The sequence below is a fragment of the Cucurbita moschata genome, unplaced genomic scaffold (assembly GCF_002738365.1).
Source record: "Cucurbita moschata cultivar Rifu unplaced genomic scaffold, Cmos_1.0 Cmo_Scf00032, whole genome shotgun sequence".
NCBI lineage: Eukaryota > Viridiplantae > Streptophyta > Magnoliopsida > Cucurbitales > Cucurbitaceae > Cucurbita > Cucurbita moschata.
This window is the reverse complement of record NW_019268548.1, coordinates 1,896,697-1,918,290: the sequence shown is the minus strand read 5'-3', so window position 1 is coordinate 1,918,290 and position 21,594 is coordinate 1,896,697. Positions and strand designations below refer to the sequence as shown.

The 21,594-nt window shown below is 35.0% G+C and overlaps 3 protein-coding genes across 5 annotated transcripts; 1 reads left to right on the top strand and 2 right to left on the bottom strand.

The window, feature by feature from the left end:
- Positions 1-806: 806 nt before the first annotated feature.
- LOC111429718 (WD repeat-containing protein 75) lies at positions 807-9,127 on the bottom strand. The gene is made up of 16 exons (XM_023065671.1): positions 8,754-9,127; positions 8,491-8,676; positions 7,733-7,912; positions 6,911-7,316; positions 6,306-6,424; positions 6,142-6,219; positions 5,268-5,408; positions 4,554-4,598; positions 4,279-4,445; positions 4,050-4,128; positions 3,871-3,953; positions 3,515-3,644; positions 2,855-2,987; positions 2,308-2,471; positions 2,005-2,197; positions 807-1,518 (listed from the first exon to the last, which is right to left on the bottom strand). Exons 1-16 carry the CDS (start codon positions 8,871-8,873, stop codon positions 1,313-1,315), a joined length of 2,430 nt encoding a protein of 809 aa, XP_022921439.1. The 5' UTR covers positions 8,874-9,127; the 3' UTR covers positions 807-1,312.
- Positions 9,128-9,970: 843 nt separating this feature from the next.
- On the bottom strand, positions 9,971-12,103 carry LOC111429721 (branchpoint-bridging protein-like). Of its 2 annotated transcripts, none has more exons than XM_023065677.1 (4): positions 11,643-12,103; positions 11,346-11,443; positions 10,469-10,522; positions 9,971-10,380 (listed from the first exon to the last, which is right to left on the bottom strand). In XM_023065677.1, exons 1-3 carry the CDS (start codon positions 11,887-11,889, stop codon positions 10,469-10,471), a joined length of 399 nt encoding a protein of 132 aa, XP_022921445.1. In that variant the 5' UTR covers positions 11,890-12,103; the 3' UTR covers positions 9,971-10,380. The 2 variants fall into 2 exon arrangements, with proteins under 2 accessions (XP_022921445.1, XP_022921444.1); XM_023065676.1 differs by having other exon boundaries at positions 9,971-10,388; positions 10,465-10,522; positions 11,643-12,084.
- Positions 12,104-19,316: 7,213 nt separating this feature from the next.
- LOC111429720 lies at positions 19,317-21,075 on the top strand. Of its 2 annotated transcripts, none has more exons than XM_023065675.1 (3): positions 19,317-19,652; positions 20,153-20,391; positions 20,463-21,075. In XM_023065675.1, exons 1-3 carry the CDS (start codon positions 19,616-19,618, stop codon positions 20,955-20,957), a joined length of 771 nt encoding a protein of 256 aa, XP_022921443.1. In that variant the 5' UTR covers positions 19,317-19,615; the 3' UTR covers positions 20,958-21,075. The 2 variants fall into 2 exon arrangements, with proteins under 2 accessions (XP_022921443.1, XP_022921442.1); XM_023065674.1 differs by having other exon boundaries at positions 19,323-19,652; positions 20,457-21,075.
- Positions 21,076-21,594: the final 519 nt, after the last annotated feature.

The window sequence follows — 21,594 nt, the reverse complement described above, 5'->3', positions numbered from 1 at the left end:
CATCACCCATATGATTTGAATTTTAGCTAATACTGATTGTTTCTTTGTTCGATTATATAATATAATTAAAATTAAATTGGGGTATTACAATCAAAGCAATTGGGGTATCAAAATCAAAGTTGTCTTAGTTTATGTGAAATCATCCGAATGAATTGATTAAAATGTGTCAAAATTGGGAGTGAGATGGATGACCAAATGTAGCTTATATATGGTGTGAAATTACACATTGGTTGGAGAAGGGAATGAAGCATCCTCTCCCTAATAGACTCGTTTTAAAATTATGAGGCTAACGTCGATATGTAACGGGCTAAATCGACCATATATGGTAGTGGTCCGGGTGGTTTGCTAGTAAGGACGCTGAACTCTAGTAGTACCCTTTTTGTGGAAATCTCTCATAACAGACACATTTGTTAGAACTGTGAGCTGATGCGATTCATAACTGATGTGAGCTGATGCGATTCATAACTGATAAGTGCTATATAGAGAATTCTCAATAAATAAATTTAAGACTATGGATAATAAAAAGATAATAATAATGAGAGGGGAAAAGGGATGAAAAGGCAATGGGTGGAGGAGGTGGGCATGAAAGGCATGGGAGTTGTTTAACCTAAAAAAGACTGGTTCAACGGCTACATAACAACATAAATGATAAAATAAACAGAGAATAGAGTTGCCTGAATTGGGGAAAATTCGTTTGTACAGAACTCGATGAAATTCAGTGAAATGAATTGAAAGACCACACCACATGACTTTAAAAGTGGGTAAAAAGAAGGCTACCCTTATAATGGAAGTCACCCACATAAACATATGTAAAATATAGCTGTATCATCTGGTAACACTCAGTCATCGTGAATATTTCAATTAAATAGTTAACATTACCACTATAGTTATGTTCCATAATATATGACTTCAAGATAGGATTCCCAATAATCCAAAGGGATGTGTTACCATATCGAAAACGCAACTCTAATTTACAAAATTTTCAAACCATCTCTTTCTAAATCAAAATTCACTCAAAAACTACCTAACAAAAATTTCCGATGGTTCTTACTCTCTTTTGGAAGCAAGTCCTATCTTTTCTTTGGAAGATCTTTCAATGTACGCCACAGAAGATGCTTCCTTCTGATTGTTGCACCATGAAGACAGCTCGCTAATTCATGTTGTAAACTCGGAATGTAAATCGGGAAATCAAAGGCTTCTGTTTTGATGCCAACCAATTCTATCTTCGGATTGTATCGATCTGATTCAAATCCAGGAACTCAAGAAGCAACAATGTGACATCTTTCAGTTAATAAGATATCTGACTCCGAAATTACTCGGAAGTAACGGTCCTCCTCTCCAATAATGATTCTAAAAATGCTGAACACAGCTTACTCAGAGGGGGAAGTTCGTGTGATGAACCACTAAAGATGGTCTCCCAAGGCCTCTGTGATGGAACAGATGGGGCAGACAAGGTCTGATCCACCTTTGAGTCAAATTCTGGTAGTTCGCCATAGATAGCTTGATATCCAAATTTCCCTGCAATAATTTTCCAGATTAATAACACCATTGGATTGACATGATTTTCCCAAATGAAATGAATGCGAGTCAAAAAACAAAATCAACTTATGCAAAACACAAGAATGAAAATGGCACATGAAATCTCCTGAACAGTCAACCAGTAATAACGCATCGACAAAAAGCTATTTGTAATCCCAATTCGATCTAGATTTTTACTTTTGAGCCACCAAAATATTAGGAACTCAGAGGTCCTTCCCAAAAAATATATAATTTATACATTACGCCTGCGCACTTGAATAAAATAAAGTTGTTACTAGAGAAAAGAATATTTGTTACTAGAGAAAAGAGGATTTGTTACTAGAGAAAAAGTCAATGCCGGGTAGAGGATTTGTTACTAGAGAAAAGAGGATATTGTTAAGCAGATCATGACCAAGCTGAGAAACGTAGGCAGCACAGCTATAGAGATTCACACTGTTGATACGATTAAAATAGAAAATGATGTACCTCCTGTTTCTTCAAGGGCGTGATAACTCCCCTGCTTGGTCAAACTAAGCTCTTGTGCTTCTTTGCCAGATGGGTCAAATAGAGTATACTCGTGGTCACCATTGATATAAACAAGCCATGGATGGTCAAATTTCCCATCTGAACTATTGGAAGATTTTTTGGATCGAAGAAAAGCAAGACCCCCTCCCTGAGCCTGCGGTGTACATCAACACTAATTAATTATTAAAAACAATTAAATAACTAACTATAAATAAGTAATAATTATTCAGAGAGGGAAAAAAAAGGATGCAGAAAATATTTTACCTTCCTAACAGACCAGGTATTCTGGGGAACAGGATCATTGGCATTAAAATGCAATATCACTCCATCTCTCCCTTGAAAGGTTGAGTCATTAAATTGCAAGCGTACAGATTCGGGGATAAGGGCAAGAACAGCAAAAGAAGAAGTATCCAAAGCACAGGCCACAGCTGTAGAAGCAAATCATGGACAGCCAAGATTAGAACAAATTCTATGGTCATGGCTCAAGCGTCCTCTAAAACCATAAACAAAAGTATATTTTTATTTAGATAGTTCATGAAATGAATAACGTTCCAACGAAGGAGCTAACTGAAAGAAACGTGTCTTCATTTATCAGGACCCATTCTATGAGTAAAAAGTTATGGCCAAAAGGCAAAAAATAATAATAATAATAATACAGAAGCTTATTGATCAAATGTTTTTCCTTACTAATTTGTGAAATTAGTTTTCTGCAGTTTTAGCTAATCAAAGGAGTGAATAGATCATCGCATGCTCAAGCCAAACAACACTTCAATACTTAGTTCGAGTAAAAGGACAAAGGAGAGTATTAGACCTTCTACATGAAGTTTGTATGACCAAGATACTGACAGTTTCGTCATACTCCAGACCGATAGTTGTGGTCTTGAACCTTGTGACACAGATATAAGAAACTCAGAGTCTCCGGCAAAGGAAAGATTCACAATTGGCTGTCCAAAGTGAAAAAAACATGAATTCATGAGTGAGATGAATGCAGGTAATAATATCAAAATAGAAAATCTTTCTAGTTAGTAGCTTGGCATTGGCAGAGCACATCAAAAGTTTTACTTCCATTTTCTTTCTTTCCTCATCAACTAAGAAAGTTTTTTTTTAGGAAAAAAGGAAAAGAAAGAATTTATAGTTCAAATACAGTATTCAAGCTTTAATCAGGGATTTCAGATCAAGAGAACTAGAAAAGCTTCCGATCCACCACCAAATAACATTACATCAATGTCACATAATGAAAATAATAAGAAAAGTGATTAAACACATAATGAGTTCACCTTTTGCGCTTTCAGAAAAAGATGATAATAATAATAAAAATAATAAATAATAACAATTATAAGCACAACCACTATATAGAAAAGAGGCATGCTAAACGTTCCTCCTATTGAAATACCAGCTAGACTAGCGCAAATTTACTGGTGCTTTCTATCTTAAATGGAAATATAGGAAAGTATGTGAAAAATCCATGTACCGTAAGAGTCTCTCCAATTACAGCAATGAGGATATTCTGCTCGGGGTCCCATAATGTAATGACAGTTTCTGCAGCAACGGCCAAAACAGAGCCATCGGCAGAAAATGTCGCAGCATTCATTGACTTCTTTCTGTTAAAGCAGAATCTTACGTTAGAAAATTGGAACATAGACCATAACTTTCAAACACCAGAGTAACGTTCAGGTTTAGAAATTTTTGAAGGAAGAAAGATAATCCAACCTACGCCTACAGTTATACAAAAAAAATAGCAAAACTATTTTCCCCACAACTCAGCAAACAGGAGAAAACTGCAACAACCTAAGCAGAAAATTTGAAAGAAATGAATATAATGCATACTTGTAAGACCCAACTGAATGGCACATCCAACTCGAGTTTTGCTCTCCCTGAATTTTCTGACGTCCATCATTGCAAACCCATATCTAAACATAAAAATAAAAATAAAATAAAACAATGGATTTCACTGCAGAAAATACTTCGATACGAAATTGTGTTTTTTTTTTTTTTCCCAGCAGTACCTTGAAATCTCCACCATATGATGTACTTACAGCCATACGGCGATTAGGGTGGAAAGTGAGAGCAGAAATACCACCATCCCTGTCAAACCGCAGTGCAAAGAAATTATGATCACAAGAACTTAGCCCTCATTGTCTTATCATCAGTAAGCTGTCGTAGATATATTAACTCCAATACAATAACCTTTCCAATAATTTTTCAAATGGCTTTGGAAAAGGACCAAAAACAAACCTGTGGGGCTCATATACAACGGTTGACAAACTAAACCTTTTGTTTTCCAACTCAGAATCCCAAAATTTGAGACAAATAAGACCTCCAATTCCATCCTCGGGACTTCGAACTTCAGCAGTACTCATTAAAGAGCCATCTAGGGAGAGAGCCACTACAGTCACTACGACCTGTAGCCACAATATTCAGGAATTATGATAACTCGTTATACCACAATCATACATAATTCCTGCAGATATTATTTTCATGAAAAAAAAAACACAATCAAGTTCACATACAGTGAGCTCTTCACTGGGTTGATGGTTCCTCTCACAAATTTGAACCTGCAAGCAGTACATGTAAAACAGTTAAAGGCTTGGATTCACTTCTAAAATACTGAGACAAAAACAGAATACTTAGTTCTGAATTTGTGAATAAACACAAAGCTGTGTATAGACATAAACAGGCAAAAAGATCCATCCTGTTTGATACCTACAACATTTGGAGTCAAAACTCTGTACAAAATGGCATGAATATCTGAGGTGTTGTTAGTTAGGTGACAACTCATTTTTGTAAACAAGGGTAAAAAGAACACTAAGATAACACTTTCTATCAGAAATATTTTTTTCAATTTGTCTTCATAGTTCACCTTCTCTCAATTTTTCTTACCCTTCCTTTCAGACTTTAATAATTGGGGTCTTTTTGGGTCTTCTTTGGCATTGATGGATCAAGGTAAATTTAATCACTTCAGTTCTTTTTATATAGGACCCTTTTTCTCTTTTGTTCGTCTTGATGGAAATAAGATTAGATACATTAGAACACCAACCCAACAAAAAAACTATTTGTGGTTGAAGAAAGTCCAATAAGCATAAAATATCCAACATTCAAGGGCATATCATGGCCTATGCCAAACTAGAGATTTATGAAAGACACGTTACACAACAAACAAGTGCGTGTTGTTACCCCATTATTGACCAGTTCACAAGCCAATCAAGTAATCAATCCATTCTCACCTCACAAATTCCACAATCATCATATAAACTGTAGAACTGAATGCTGTAGTTCTCTGAACGAAGGGCAACTAGACCACCATTTTGATTGAAGGAAAATCCATTATTAGAGCCTTGACAAACATCCGGAAAAGAACAAGGAAGCTGAAAAGAATGCAACATAAGAAGTTGCAGTCAAATAAGGCTAGAAGAACAGTTAAACACAAATAACATATATAACCATTATTTCCTAATAAGACTACTAAATAGTTGGTAAGAGTTTAAATTAGATAGATTTGTACAATCATCAAATTTTTATACGCTTGAAAAGCAGTAAGAGAACAAGGCAATAACATAAATGTATCAATCAGACCTGATGAAAGAGTGAACAATAATTTTATTTGACAGAAATATCTTGTATTTAAATGTATCAATCAGACCTACTTCAAGCCAACATGACAGAAATATTTTTTCTGACAGGAAGCATGACAGAATTATAAAAAATCGATACTGTCATTATATAAGACAACTATGAACCAGGAAACCTGCATTTTTCTAGCATGGGCCAAATTTTTGGGCATATAAAACCGCAACATACATGAAGGAAACTACATACTAAACTAAGAAAATGCTGACAAAAAGAAAACGCTGAAAAACTTATGTTTTACATAAAAGAACCCAAACATGAAAGAATATGCTTATATAGCTTTCATATTTGGGGTTTCTAGGGTGACTTCCATTCCCCTTAACATATCTCCCATGGCATGGAAGGTGGCATAGTCTACATTTGTTATTCAAACAATCTCATTCGTTCTAACGTTGTTAACCACTCACACATTATAAATTATAAAGGCCACTTCAATAAATAGAGAGAAATTGTAAAACGGCTGAAACAGACCTTGATCCCAGAGATGGACTTCAAGATTTCCATAGAGGGCATTTTCAGCAAATGAATTTGATTGTCTGCACAAGATACCTGAAAACCTAGCTTCAGTTTTAAACAAATGAACTGCAAAACAGCGGCAAAACATACTGGGTTATGAGAAAAATGGATCTACTTACGGAAGCAAGCAGCGGGTCTGGAGAATCAGTAAAATACAATAGTGGTGATCCAATTCGTGGCAAGTACTTTCTCTTCTCTGTGTCAAGTTGCCAAACCACAAGAACGCCCTCCTTCCCACCTTAAATAAGATTAAGAGTCACAAAGATCAAATCTAATATGACAGGAAGTAATAAGCAATCATTAAGGACAGATAAGAATATTGACATTAAGTGTAACAATATATATCCAATAAGATAAACTCTAGATCATCACATGGATATTGAAGAAAGGAAGATGGAAGTAATTAACTGTAGACTTGCTAAATTATTACACGTCACCCCTAAAGAACGTGAATATGCATTACATTTTATTTTCCAATACATTCATGTATGTCACTTGTACCATCATCAACCCTTGAGAAACTGCATCAACTACATATAGCAAATAACGGAGTATCCCAGTGGACCATCTCATGCAAGAAACCCAGAAAATTATTAAAAAATTTCCGGACCTACCAATTGCTACCAATGAGAAGTCATTGCCGAACATGTAACTAACATACATTTTCCATTATGAAAAACAAGGATGCATTCCCATTCCCAAATGTTAAGTCTTAATATTTTACCTGAATAAAGATATGTCCCATCAAAGGAGAAAGAGAGGACAATCACTTCGGCAGGATGCCAGTGCCATGTGGAACAAGAATCGGCATCATCATTTCCTCTAACTCCTGGTTTATCTTCATCCTCAAAAGATTTTTTGCCAGTTTCTTTACCAGAAACAGAAAATGTCCGATTACCAAATCCCCTCCATATTAACATTCTCCCGGTCACATCACCTGCAGCTACCATTCTTTGGATTGGGTGAAATGCAAGAACTGTCAAGTCTTTTGTGTGATGCAGAGTAATTCTTTTAGCCCCTACACTTTCAGACTCCACTTCTGGCACCTTCCATACATGAATTTTGCGCTTATTCCGGATGCCAAAGAATCTCCCCGTCGAGCTAATAGTTATATACTCAGGTTGTTGAGTCTGTCAAGAAAGGGAATGCACTATCATTCACAAATTCAAGCCGCAAGTAATAATGTATTGATTTAGTAAACCTTTCCAAAACATCCATAGGACTCTAGAATTTAATGCACAACTGCTGCGTTTTACACCCATATTATAGTCATGGATGTTTAGGCCAATATAAGAACATCTCAATTGTGTTTTACACCCATATTATAGTCATGGACGTTTAGGCCAATATATGAACATCTCAATTGATTTTACAGGACAACTACCCAAGCCTATCATGTTTGTCTCAATACTTCCCCAGACAATAGCCTTGAACTTAAACATGTAGAGTAATACATACAATACATAATATTCAAGTGAATAAATATTTGTTCCTAATAAGCAACTATGAAAGCATTAGGGATAATGAAGAGAATCTTAGTTTTCACCTCAGCCAAAATGACCCCAGCAGCCATGCGAGACTTGGTTAAGTTACACTTAAGGATTTGTCCGCCCGTAGGCACCGGCTTGTTATCCTTCACTTTTATATTTTCAACTGATACATAAGCAAAAAGATCACGGGATTTTGAATCCCTCTCCAGTGGTTGGCCTAGTAAAGAAGGGATGACCTGAGGAAAAGAAAGCATGCAAAACAAACTATTTAGTAACTGAAAGAACCAACATACTGCATTACAATACAGAGTATGGTGCAACACACACATCATTGTTCTATGCTCCATTCATTCAACTGATATTACCATCTCATGTCCAAATTCTACATATTGATTCTACGTCCCAACTCACTTTTTGGAATAAACGTCAACCAAAGTACCAAAGTCTATATTTAATGAAGTTTCATTACTTGCTCCAACTTCCCATGGCAGAATAGGGGAAACAGACTCTAAAATATTTTATATCATTGGCGACGGGAATATTGGTATGTTACTTCCCATTAGATAGGACAAAACCGTTTCTCTAAAATAAGTTTCACTATCTTCTAACCCCATGGAGTCTGAACCTCCAACGACAATTAGTAGAAGCACCGTTGCATACTGAGAAGGGAAAGCAGAAAAAAATCACTTCCCAACAAGCAGTTGAAATTGAACCAAATAATTTCAAAGCCTAGATTTTACTGCCTTCTTCAGAAAAATAAAAAATAACAAATCATACGCAATACTGAGACTCAGAAGATAAAGAACTAGCTAACCATGGAATGAACCGGTAGCTGAATATCTACGGTCTTCATGAGCTCCGGCACCGAGAAATCCCAATAGCGAATAGTTCCATCAAGTGAGGTGGTCCAACAGAAGCACAACATCTTACTAGCTTGACTAGACGCCGGCACCACGGTGACCGATGTCACCAAGGCCTTGTGACCCTCCAATGATGTAATCTGGTCCAAAACGAATGGAATGTTACAATAATTGATATATAGCATTTGGATACAAAGGCAAACACGAAAGCATTCACCTGCAAACCAGTGGAGGTACTGAAGATGGAGACGGAGTTGGCCGTGCAGACAAGAAGCCGCTTGGCGTCATTGGAGAAAGCTGGAGGTGCTGAGACGTAGCTCTTCCCGCCGCAAATCATTGTACGGAGAGAGAACCTGCAAGTATGGTAAGTGGTGAATCCCTCGATTCCTCCTAAACCCTAGCGAGTGGTGAGATAATCCCTCCTCCAGCGATGAGGAAATCCCTCGGTTCCTCCTAAACCCTAGAGTATCTGGTAAACCCTAGCGAGTGGTAAGTCCCTCCTCTCGATGCTTCCTCCTGCAAAGACCGACAAAGCCCTAAACCATCTGTTAAACCCTGATATTTTCAGCCGCCTGCTTCATACACAAAATAATATTACAAAAAATTTTAAAAAAATCCTATTAACGCTCGGTTATATAGTATTTTTTAAAAATTATATGCATTGCATTATTGTTTTATATTTTGATTATGAATATGTTACTCACAAAACTCTACCACCATCAAAAATCTCGTTTCATATTAATATCTTAAAATACGTCAATAAAATAATAATTTAATAACATATTTATATAATAATTTAAATGTTTAACTTTTAAGAGATAACAATATTTAAAATTATAAAATGAATCTCTAAATTTTCCAATTTATTAAAATGCATGCATCTACTCGCCTAAAAATATAAAATAATACTGATTTCAAAATAAAAAATACTAAACTTATAATTTAATAATTTTTAATTATTAAATAATATATATATTTTCTCAATACCTTCCTATGGATACGAGCACTATTTATAATGTTACAAATCAGTGTGCTACTTTCAGAATATGATTCGAAGACTAGCTTTTATGTCATTTGTAATCATTTAAGTTCACTGTGAGCATATATTGTTTGTTTTAGCTCGTATAGTCGTTAGCCTCACACCCTTTAAAGAGAGAGAAGTTTTCACACCCTTATAGGAAATACTTAGTTCCCCTCTCCAACCGATACGAGATGTCACACTCCACCCCTTTTAGGGGCCAACATCTTTGCTGGCACACCGCTCGGTATCGGACTCTGATACCATTTGTAACCGCTCAAGCCTATCACTAACAAATATTTTTCTTTCTCGGCTTTCACTTTTGCAAAAACATTCTTCCCTTCCAAATGCATTAACTTGGACAATCATTCTCCAGCTAAGATATTATACAATCCACCATTCAATTATTGCCAATGAAAGGAAACTGATACCTTCCATAAACAGGTAATTCCACCGCCATGTTCTTATGGCACTCCATCATTTCTGTAAACTATAACATTCATTAAAAAAACCCTTTAAGAGGATTTGCCTATAACTTGGATGGATGTAGCCAAACATTGCCTTCATTACAAGGACACAAATAACCAAAAAAAAGTAGTTCAAAATACATAAGCCAAAGGTTTAGCTTCAAAAGAACAAAAGAAAGATCAAACACGAGACAACGATACGACCAAATTGTGTCGATTTTTTCGTATAAGGTAGACGGAATCACATTCCAAGATGGCTGCCCAGTTCTTCATCAGCATTCTTATAAACAATCAGATCCACATCCACTTCACTCATTGCATAGTTAAGGTGTATATAGTTTCTCTACTGTCCAAAGCTGGGGAGTTCCTACAAATGCATAATAATTTTGATTCTTGATATCAAAACAAAACCAAACATGTTAGCATGAGCCAGTTTTTAGCACCTGTTTACACGCTCTGGGCCTTGCTCAATTGTTCCTTTGCTTTAATGTCCCCATTTTCCTGGGAAAAGATGCTAGAATTCAAGATGGAAAAACAAGAGCGGAAAGCAGATAAGCTGCACTACTTAATCCTATGCTTTCATTCAATGAAAATAAATGAAATACTTCATGGAAACTTAGCATAAGTTAGGGACATACTTCACTTCAAAGTTACTTCATATAAAAGTACTGCAAGTTTGTTCATATGAAAGTTTATCATTTGGCCAAAATTATAGAATATGGAGGGGAAACGATAAACGATAGGGGTAACAGCTCAAGCTCATCACTAATATATATTATCCGCTTTGGCTCGTTACGTAGCACCGTCAGTCTCATGGTTTTAAAACGCGTCTACTAGGGAGAGATTTCCACCCCCTATAAGGAATGTTTTGTTCCCCTCTCCAACCGACGTGGGATCTCACAATCCTCCCCCTTTGGAGGCCCAACGTCCTCAATAGCACACTGTCTGGTGTCTAGCTTTGATATCATTTGTAACAGTGCAAGCCTACCACTAGCAGATATTGTTCGCTTTTGCCCATTACGTACTGCTATTAGCCTCACGGTTTTAAAACGTGTCTACCATGGAGAGAGTCTATGTAAGATCCCACATCGGTTGAAGAGGGAAAGGAACCATTCCTTTTAAGGGTGTGGAAACCTCTCCCTAGCATACGCACTAAAGTGGACAAAATCTATTAGCGGTGGGCTTAGGCTGTTATAGTTTAGCCCTCTCGTACGGATGTGTCAAGGACGAACATCAGAGGATTTGGGAAATAATAGCAATAAATTTCAGAAAAGAAGACACAAGAATATGCAGTTTACTGCTATGAATTTGACCAGATGCATACCAATCCCTTGCTCTCGTAATAGTCATCTAGTGCCCACTGATACTTGGATTGATTTAACCCCAACCAGCGTGCCAAATGATCATCCAAGCTTGAATGTGCTGCAAAATTGCCACTAATTTTCTTTAGTTTTCTTAATCTCTTCCTTCCCCCAATTCCCCAAACATTAATACAGTTCTTACTACCAAATTGTCTCCCGGGTGCCATAATATCCCAACATTACATTCAAATAAAGCAAAAACAAGAAACTCAAATCACAGAGTCATTTTCCAGAACAGAGCAACGCATTATAAAAATTACCATTCTGCACTTTAGAGACGGCGTTTCTGAAGAATCCAGCGACAGAAGCATTCCCATTCGGCACAGACTTATCGTACTGCTGAGGCGGAGGCTGAACGGGAGGCGGTTGAATGACCTTCTTAGGAGACTCAAACACCGGTGGAGGCTGAGAGGCCGGGGAAGGCGTCGCCGGCGGGGTCATAAACACGGTGTAGGGTCCAATTTTTCCGATCAACGGAGGCGGCGTAGATTCACTGTTGATAGGCATTCTGAATGCGAAGGGAAATCTTGCGTCGACGATGTAGAAAGAAGAAGGAGGCTTTAGGAGTTGCAGAGAAATTTGGAGAAGGAATTTTGCTTTACCTCTCTGCTTTAAGCCGAGAGGGTATTTTGATCTTTGCTCACTGAACCACAATGTTCGAAGAGTGGTGAACGGATCGCACGCAACCCGAGTTCAATGTTTAACTCGTTGGATCTTTGTCTTCCGTTTCACTCTTCTCCTAACTTGCCCCTCGTTTTACGAAAAATTTCGGATTTGCCCTTCTATGATTTTGCATTCGAAGTTCATGCCCACTGTCCTGTCATCGACAATGGCTAGTTGGCTACTGGATCTCATAATAAGCCATCCCTACAACGCGCCATCACCAAGCCTATGGCTGCTAAACAGTAACATTAACTCTCAGTGTTCATCATGTTCATGAAGGCGCCTTGTAGAAAACTGCACTAACTTGCATTGATTCTGATGGAAATTGGTGCTGCAGAGCAGGTCTTCTTAGTTTTTCCTTCATTGGGCATTTGATACTTGCATCAGTCATGAACATCTCAGTGGGTTATGCTTGGTGGGAGGCTACTAGTGTGAGATTTCACGTCAATTGTAGAGGAAAACAAAGCATTTCTTAAACCATGAGGCTGATGACGATATGTAACAGACCAAAGTAGACAATATCGACTAGTGGTGGACTTGAGCCGCTACAAATGGAATAAGAGCTAGACACCAAGTTGTGTGCCAGCGAGGATGTTGGACTTCTAAGGGAGTGAATTGTGAAATCTCACATCAGTTGGAGAGAAAGAACAAAACATTCCTTACAAAAGGTGTGGAAACCGCTCCCTAAAAGATGTGTTTTAAAGTTGTGAGACTAACTGCGATACGTAACGGGCTAAAGCTAGTGTCACATTCTTCTGATAATGAAAGAGACAGAACTCTGCCCAGTAAGATTGTTTTCAACCATCTACCCAATCTATTATTTATCAAACAATGGTACAACGCAGGAGAAATTTGGTGTAAGATCTAACATGGACATCCCACAGAAATGATGGCTGCTCTATACCTGCAAGTGAGCATTGTCAGCCAAGCTTTGATATTTGCGACTCGATCTCGCAGCTGGTCCTACGTCGAACGACTTGACTAGGTATCATTGTCATTCTCTGTAAAAGTGTGAAAACCTCACCTCAACGGACCAAAATGTTTAGGCTAAATAATTGTTTGGTACACTCCATTGGACTTGGATCTACAGCGGTGGGATGGGCCGGTGAGTCCATTGGACTTTATGAAGTTAGCACTACAATTCATTCCTAATAATAATAATAATATATTAAGTTAAGGAATGATTTAAGACAATCAGATTGCCTACTACAACTTCACCTTTGTACTAAACAAATTAAAATTAGACAATAATTGAGGGAATTATAAATTGAAACAAATTAAATTATTTAAGAAAAAAGGCATTAAGGCAACGTGTTATGAAGAGGATATTGTAAGAAAATGGAGGATGAGGTATTGGATCCAGAAGCGATAAGCTTCGGTCCCAACTCAAAAATTAAAAAATATTTAATATTATTATTATTTAGAGAGATTCCTGTGGTCCCATTTTCCCATGCTTTTCTGTTTTTTATTGGTCAAAATTTAAATAATAATTCTTTTTTTAAATTTGTCCTGATTGATTAGGAAGTCATACCTCGAATCTGATGCAATGAACGAGGAACCTAAATTGAACCATCAATTTCCTTTTTCTTTTTTTCTTTTTTAAAAATAAAATAAAATAAAATATTAGTTTATTTTCAAAATTGCCAATTTCTTGTTGGAACTTTCCTCCCATCAGTACGCTAAAGATTTTCTCTTTTTCCCTTTTCCTTTTTTCACACATATACCTTTTTTAAATTCCATTTATAATTTTCAATTACCTTAATTTTTATTTTTATTTTATATAAATAATAATAATAATAATAATAATTCCATGTCCCTTTCTTTTCATATACTATAGAAATTCTGTCTTTTTTTTTTTTCTTTTTTAGTTTTCAACTATTTTTCTATACTATAGCAGGATATAAATGACGTAACATATTTCTTTTTGTTATTCCACCTTTCATTTTCGTGTTCCAACGATAATATATAATAAATTGAGTACTAAAAGAGAAAAACTCGGTGTTTTGTTCTTTCTTAAACAGAAGTAAAGAAACGTGAGAACAAATATTTAGATTTTTCTTAAAGATAAGGATCTAATATAAATCTTATCCCGACTTAAACGATAATTACGTCATATATATAATAATTTTAATTTTTTAAAAAATTAAATCAATCCAAATATAGGGATTCCTCATAGGAGCATTGATGGAAGTATATTCCCTCCCAACTCACTTTCAACGTCATCCCTATTTGATTATTTGCAAATTACTCCCCAATTTGATTTTTATTTTTATTTTAGTCCCTAAATTTTAGATTTATTAATCATTTTCACTTTAAAAATTGTGTGTTTATTTTAATTTTTAAAATAAAAAAAAAGAATGATCTTTTTAATTCTTATATTTACTTCTTTTAACAAAAACAAAGTGACTTCGTGAATAATAATTATTCTTTCAAAAATTTACATATATATATATATATATATATATAGTAGGGTGAATCAACCACATCACCCACCCAAACAAAACAAGTCATGTCACAAAGGGGACAATTAGATCTCATTCAATTAATGGGTTAACACACAACCCTTTGATGATGGAAAAGGAATCATTTTCCCCTCTCCCACCTCCTTGGATGGGGTGATCGACACGTGTCACCTTCTATAATACTTTAAATCCACCGCTATCAAACATTGTTCGTTTTAGTCTGTTACATATACCCGTCAGTCTTACGATTTTAAAAAACTGTCTGTTAGGAAGAAGTTTCTACATGTTTATAACAAATGTTTCATCCTCCCCTCCAACCAACGTGGAATTTCACAGTTTGTTAATAGTGGACTTGAGTGGTTATACTTCCATACTCCTCGTCCCTCAATCCAATATTTAAAAAAATTTCTCCTAATTTCTTAGGTAAAAGCAATGGAATTTATTTTCAATATACTAAAAATCGATAATCGAATACGAGTTTAACTCACAACTAGTCAATCCATTCATGCAAATTATCTAATAAAGTTTTGCATTCAATGTCAACAAAAATGGTTGATTGACCTAAAAATAAATCACATGGCATGTTTTATATGGTCCCCTCTCCTTTCGTTCCTAAACTATTGAAAAGCATTCAGTTCTATATACATCATTTTTTTTTTCCATTTATCTTTAATGCTCTAATAAATAATTGACAACACACGACTATTCGACAATAATACGTTAGATGTTCTTCGATCATTTCTATAATCTTAAATATATGAATAGAATTTAAAATTAAATTAAATTAAATATATATCACGAAAGTGTCCATCAACTCCATATATCTAGATTTTATAAAACCGACTCTTAAAAAAAATACGTAAAATGAATAATTGGAAAGAATAATCTAAAATATTTTTATATAAATTATAATTTTTTTTATCATATTAGTGTTAATAATCCTAAAATTAGTATATTTTTAATTTTGACTTAAACTCAAACAATAATAACAACAATAAAAAATAATAATTCATTCATCTATGTCGCATAAATTTTTCTATTATATTTATTACTATAATTATAAAAACGGTGGAGACAACTACAACCTAACAACATAACAACACATACAAGGGACATAATTTGACATGTTTTATATTGCAAAACTTTATATTAAATTTTATTTTTTTTTTCAGAATTTTCAAAATTGTTCTATAAATAATCTCAAATTTTAAAAATTAACACGTCAGCACAAAATTTAAAAATTAAAAAAATGAATGTAATAGAACCCAATTAAAAAAAATGAACGTAACATTATTTATAGTTAAATATAGAACCCTAGTTCAGCTACCACGTCAAGATGATGTCATAAATATTTAATGAAACAAAAAAAAACTCAAATATTATTTCTAAAATAAAAATTTCAAATTATAATAAAACAATTTAATAGACACGGTGAGGTTTTGGGTCACATCTTAAACCTACAAAAACATAATAATAATAATAATAATAATAAGAACTTCAATGGTTACTTTCTTTACTTAATCCCGAGGAAAAGGTAGCACTTAGTGTGCTTCCCATTAGTTCCCTAATACATGAATCATTAAATAAATAAATAAATAAAAAAATAAATAAAACTTTTTGAGGCATATAAGTTGCATGCCAACACTACTTTTTTTTGTATCCAAATAATCTTTTAGAAAGAGCTTTGTGTTCTCTTTAATATCCATTTTCCCTAAAGGAAATATTTTTTAGTTACCTTATAAGTTTAATTAAATTTTAAATTTATAAAAATTTAAGTTAATAGTAAATAAAATTTTAAAATTTAAATTTATATAGGTATTTTATGAATTTAAGGAAAAGAAAATTAAGGGAAAGTAAATTAAATAAAAAAAATTAGGTAAAGGGAATCTGAAGGGGATAAGGATGAAAGCAAAAGAAAAAAGAAAGAAGATAATTGGGGAGAGAGAAATTTTAGAGAGAGAAAGAGAAGGGAGGGTATGGCCCACAAAGGTTAAGGGATGTGCCTTGCTTAGCCTACAAAGCGTGCTCCTTTCTAATCCAATTCACTGCCCACCACACCACTTTATAATGCTTGCTGTCTTTTTTCTTTTTTCTTTTTTTTTTTTTCTTTTTCAAAAATAAAAAATATATATATATATATATATTTTTTTTTGTCTTCTTTCTTTTTTCCCACCACCTTTTGTCTTTCTTTCCTAAGATTTTCTCATTCAATCTCAAACACATTCTCTCATCTACATGTCCCTTCCCTTGTCCCTCTTCACCACTTCTCTCTCCTCCAAACCCCAAATATACACCTAAATTTTTTAATATAATTTTTATTTTTTAAAAATATAAACGTATCACTCGAATGCTACTGACCCAGAAGATCTAATTTCCTAAGATCCCACGTTGATTTGAGAGAGAAACAAGTGATTGGAGAGAGGAACGAGTGTCAACGAGAACGTTCGCCTTGAAGTGACTGAATCATGAGATCTCACATCAATTAGAGAGCGAAGAACGACACACTAAAGTAAAAAAATAATATATATTTTTTAATTCTCCATCCCCATTACAACAAGTGGCACCTCTAAATCAGTTCCCCTAATTGTCCCACTCTAACTTCCATCCATTTATTGCCACGTAGCTAAAATTTAAATCACTTATTTATATATTATTTTTTTTAAGTGGCTCCAAACCTACCAAAACTTTCAAAATAATTGCACATATAATTAGAGTATACGAGATATCAATATGATTGATAATTATGTTAATTGATTACCCTTTTATTAAGTATAATCAATTAATTGAGAATTATATGCTACTCTAATATGAACATAAAATTAATTATAATTAAAAATATATTTCTTTTAACAAATTATTTTAATTATTTTGGTAGCTAAAAAGGACAAAAACACAAATTTCAAAATCCGCAATTTTATAATTGGAGAGAATCATACAAATTTATATAAAATAATGTTTAAAAAATGCGTGTTACAAATGCATAACGTCAATACTATGATGTAATTATCTTAAGTAATTGCCATTAAAAATACATTAATCGCTTATCATTTGTGAATCTAAACCCTATCTGACTCTTACGGGTCAATGGGAAATAGGGCATGTGCATAGCCCACATGGACAACCACGCATGTCACAAGGACATTATAAAATTATGATATGAGATAAGACCTTAGTTAATTATAATATTATTAATACATGTGTTTTTTTTTAATAATAATAATAAAGAATAATTAATGCAAGTATATAAATTTTTATTAGTTATCACTCTCCAATAGTCGAGAGTTAAATTACCTCTCTAATTGATGAAGAAATTAGAAGTTCGAATCTTCCGTCGACCAACATGATTATGGATTCAGTACGACAAAATAATAATAATAATAAGATAATAGGACGAATTCATATTAGTAACGCTTCATGAAAGGGACTATCTCATTTGTATTTAAGAATAAACTTTTGTGGTAATTTTACATTAAAAATTCCCACTACCTCATCACACCTTTCCAAGCAAATTACTATATATATATAATTAATTATTTTTTATTATACCATCAAAACTTAATTTCTACAAAAATTCTGAGTGGGCCCTCTTCCAAGAAAAAAAAAAAATTAACCAATAAGATTACGTCTCTATTGAGTTTCCAACCCCCAAAAGAATATAATATAAAATAATATAACAATATTTTCAACCCTTCATATATTTGTCCTATTCTATGAATGAATAAATTTTATACTAGGTTGTCACACTCCCATGAATTTATTCCACTCATTAATATATGCCTAATATTGAAATTTAAATATTTTGGATTATATTTTTATTTTTGTTTATAATTAAAATAGGAGATAAGAACGAAGATATGGAAGGATTTTCAGTCCGAGTTCGACTCGGTGGCATCTCTAATTCACTCGACTGGAAGCGAAAGAGAAGGATTAAATAAAAGAGATGAAGGATGAGCACGGCAACATATAAAAAAAAACGGAGGAAGTGAGGCATGTGGGTGTGATTTGGGATGAGTTATTGTTGGGGTTAGGGATATATATATTATATGAAGCTTTTGAAGGAAAGCGATGTGGGAGGAAGTTTCCCTTTTTTCAATCCCAAATCTATAGCTATGAGTTGCTTAGTTTTGTCATCCATTTCTGGTTACATTTTCTTTTCCTTTTCCATTTCTTTTTACTGTAATCATAACTCTCAACCCCATAAAAACAAGAACAAAAAATTCAAAGCTTTTGAAAGCCTTGTAAAAGATGAAGAAGAAGAAGAAGAAGCAGCAAAGATTGAATCAAAATGATGGAATGTGAGGCCAAAGTGTTTTGTTGTGTACAGTGAGTGATTCAATCCAAATCATGAAAGTTGATGTCTGTGAATAATTTAATGGAAGGAAGGAGGAAGAGAGAGAGACAGCATAAAGTTTCCACCATTGATGCATATCTTGAAAGCTTCCAAGAGCTGTCTGGAATATCTTGTTCACAGGCATGCATACAAACTGGCTCATGTTTAGGACTGTCATTTGTTTTTATTATCAATACTTCCCTGGCCCCCACCTCCCTCCCTCTCCCCTGATTCGGAACCGAAACAACTCCCTATAGGCCGAAGCGAATAATATCTACTAGTAGTGGGTTTGAGCTATTACAAATGGTATTAGACAGTGTGTCAGGGAGGTGGATTGTGAGATTCCACGTCGGTTTCTCCCTAGATATGTAACGGGCCAAAACTGACAATATTTGGTAGCGATGGATCGTTGTACAATAATACAGCCTGATACCCAATACAATCTTTATACCATACTACAACTCTTTTCTTTCTCTCTCTCTCTTTTATGTCACCAAATATATAGAACACATTCCAAACCAGCTTTCTTATTGCCTCTGCCTCCTCCACAGCCTGTCAAACCTGAATTATTAGCACCAGGGATTCTAATTTTATAGTCAGAGGCTGTTTGCTTTACTGTTTCTTCCAAAGCAAACCAAAGGGAAGGGATATTTTTGGTGATTTGATTGGAGGCTTTCTTCATAGTCATCAGGGAATTGGAAACTGGAAACTGGATTTGTTTTGATGCCCAACAAAGCTCTGGCTTTGGCATGAAGAACACAGAAGAAGAACATGTTCAATGATCATCATCCTCCTGGCTGCTCTTTCTCTATCAGGTCAATCCCACTTCAAATCTCTTCACTTTTTCATATCTAAATCTCTACTTTTGCTGCAGATTCGATGGGTTTGTTTAAATCCCAGAAAAAAAACGAATCAAAATGCTTCTAAATTTGCTGGGATTGCTCAATTATCAGTGATTTTAGCCACAAATCCTCTGTTTTTCTCTGTCTTAACCCTTCTGAGAAATTCATCTGATAGAGCACAATTTAAAGGGCTAGGAAGAACCACCTACTAGATCTCTCTCTCTCCATCACCAAAAGATTGAATTTTGAAATTTGAACTCATTACTTCCTTGATGCATGCCTTAATTTTGCCTTAAGACAGTAGAAATTGGTGAAGTAGACTCTGTCTCCATCGACATCTCAGTGGCTGTACACAATTCACACCCACCCCACTTAATTGTCGAACATAACTTTTGCCTAAATTTTCTTTGTGGGTTTCAAGAATGTTTTGTCTTTGTAGTCCTACATTATTTTTGATACCCATTTGGTTTCAGGCATGGGAACAAGACTTGAACCCACTTTCAATCCTTTACCCAACTCTGCCCACACTACCAACACCTTCATAGTTAGAAGAGTGCATGAGTGGCACCATTTTCAGAGCTCAACAACAAGGCTTCCCCACAAATTCTATACTTCTGCCATGACTGGATCACTTGACAAGATGCTGCAAAAAGGAGATGTGGATGCCATAAGAAAGACAATGCAGGGGCATGAAGATGTGTTCAAGAATCAGGTAAGATAGAGTTTATAGGCGTTTGTTGAAGCAAAACTGGTTGAATTTGAATATATGGCTTGCAGGTGAAGGAACTCCATCGGCTGTATAGTGTTCAGAAGATGCTGATGGAAGAGGTGAGGAGAAAATCAATGAACCATTTGCAGTTCAAAAACAGGGAAAATCAATCAGAACAGAGCAGTGGAGGGGGACTGATTTTGAAGCTTCAGAGCTTGAGATCAGATGATCCGAGCAGTGGGAGCTGTTCTGGAGACAACATGAGAATAATGTCAAGAGGGTTTGATCTTGAAAGGCCTGCAGAGGAGGACATGTCGACGGGAGTTAGCGCTGTCGACGAAGACCGAGCCGGGCCGAGCAAGATGAACACAGGTGATGGTTGTGAAGAGGAAGACAGTGATGTTGAGCTAACTCTAAGCATTGGTGGTAGTGTCAGGAAGAAGAGATCAAAATCAGAAAGAGGTGAAGAATGCAGTGACCCAAGCACACCCATGAGCAGCTCAAGTGGAACATGTGATCAGGAAACAAAACGGCCACATTGGCTGTTCCAAAGTTTAAAGCTCAAGTAGAAGAAGCTGATAACAAGAACAGGTTCACATTATTAACAAAATTTTATCCAATTGAGATTCTAATAAAAGGGATGTCTGAGATGCCCATTTGTGGCTGCATATACAACTCTTGTTTTTGTATACTCTTACTCCATTTCTTTCTCCGAAAGCTAACCGTCTAAGTCAATCACTAGCAGATATTGTTCTATTTAGACTTTTCAAGTTTTAAAACACGTTTACTGAGGAGAGGTTTCCACACCTTTATAAAGAATGTTTTGTTCACCTCTACGATCGATGTGAGATATCATTCGGGAGATGCCAATACAAAGGGAAGGGGGTGAAGGGATGAAAAAGTGGGTTATGGGGAAATGGCTAGTTGCTTGCTTTGTTGACCAGATAGAGCTATAGAGAGACAGAGATGATATGATGATGGTGCTTAAAGTTAATGCGATCACTACTCAACGTGCGTGCTCCTCCGTACGTAACCCATTTTGTCTTGTGGGATGTCTCTGTCTTTGCCCCCATCTAAACTTTTGCTTTTCTAACTCTTAACTACTTTTTATTCATTTTAATTCATTTATAATTAACCCCATCATCATTTTATTTTCTAATTTTTTTTTTATTAAACCTTTCAAAAAAAAAAAAAAAAAAAAAATTT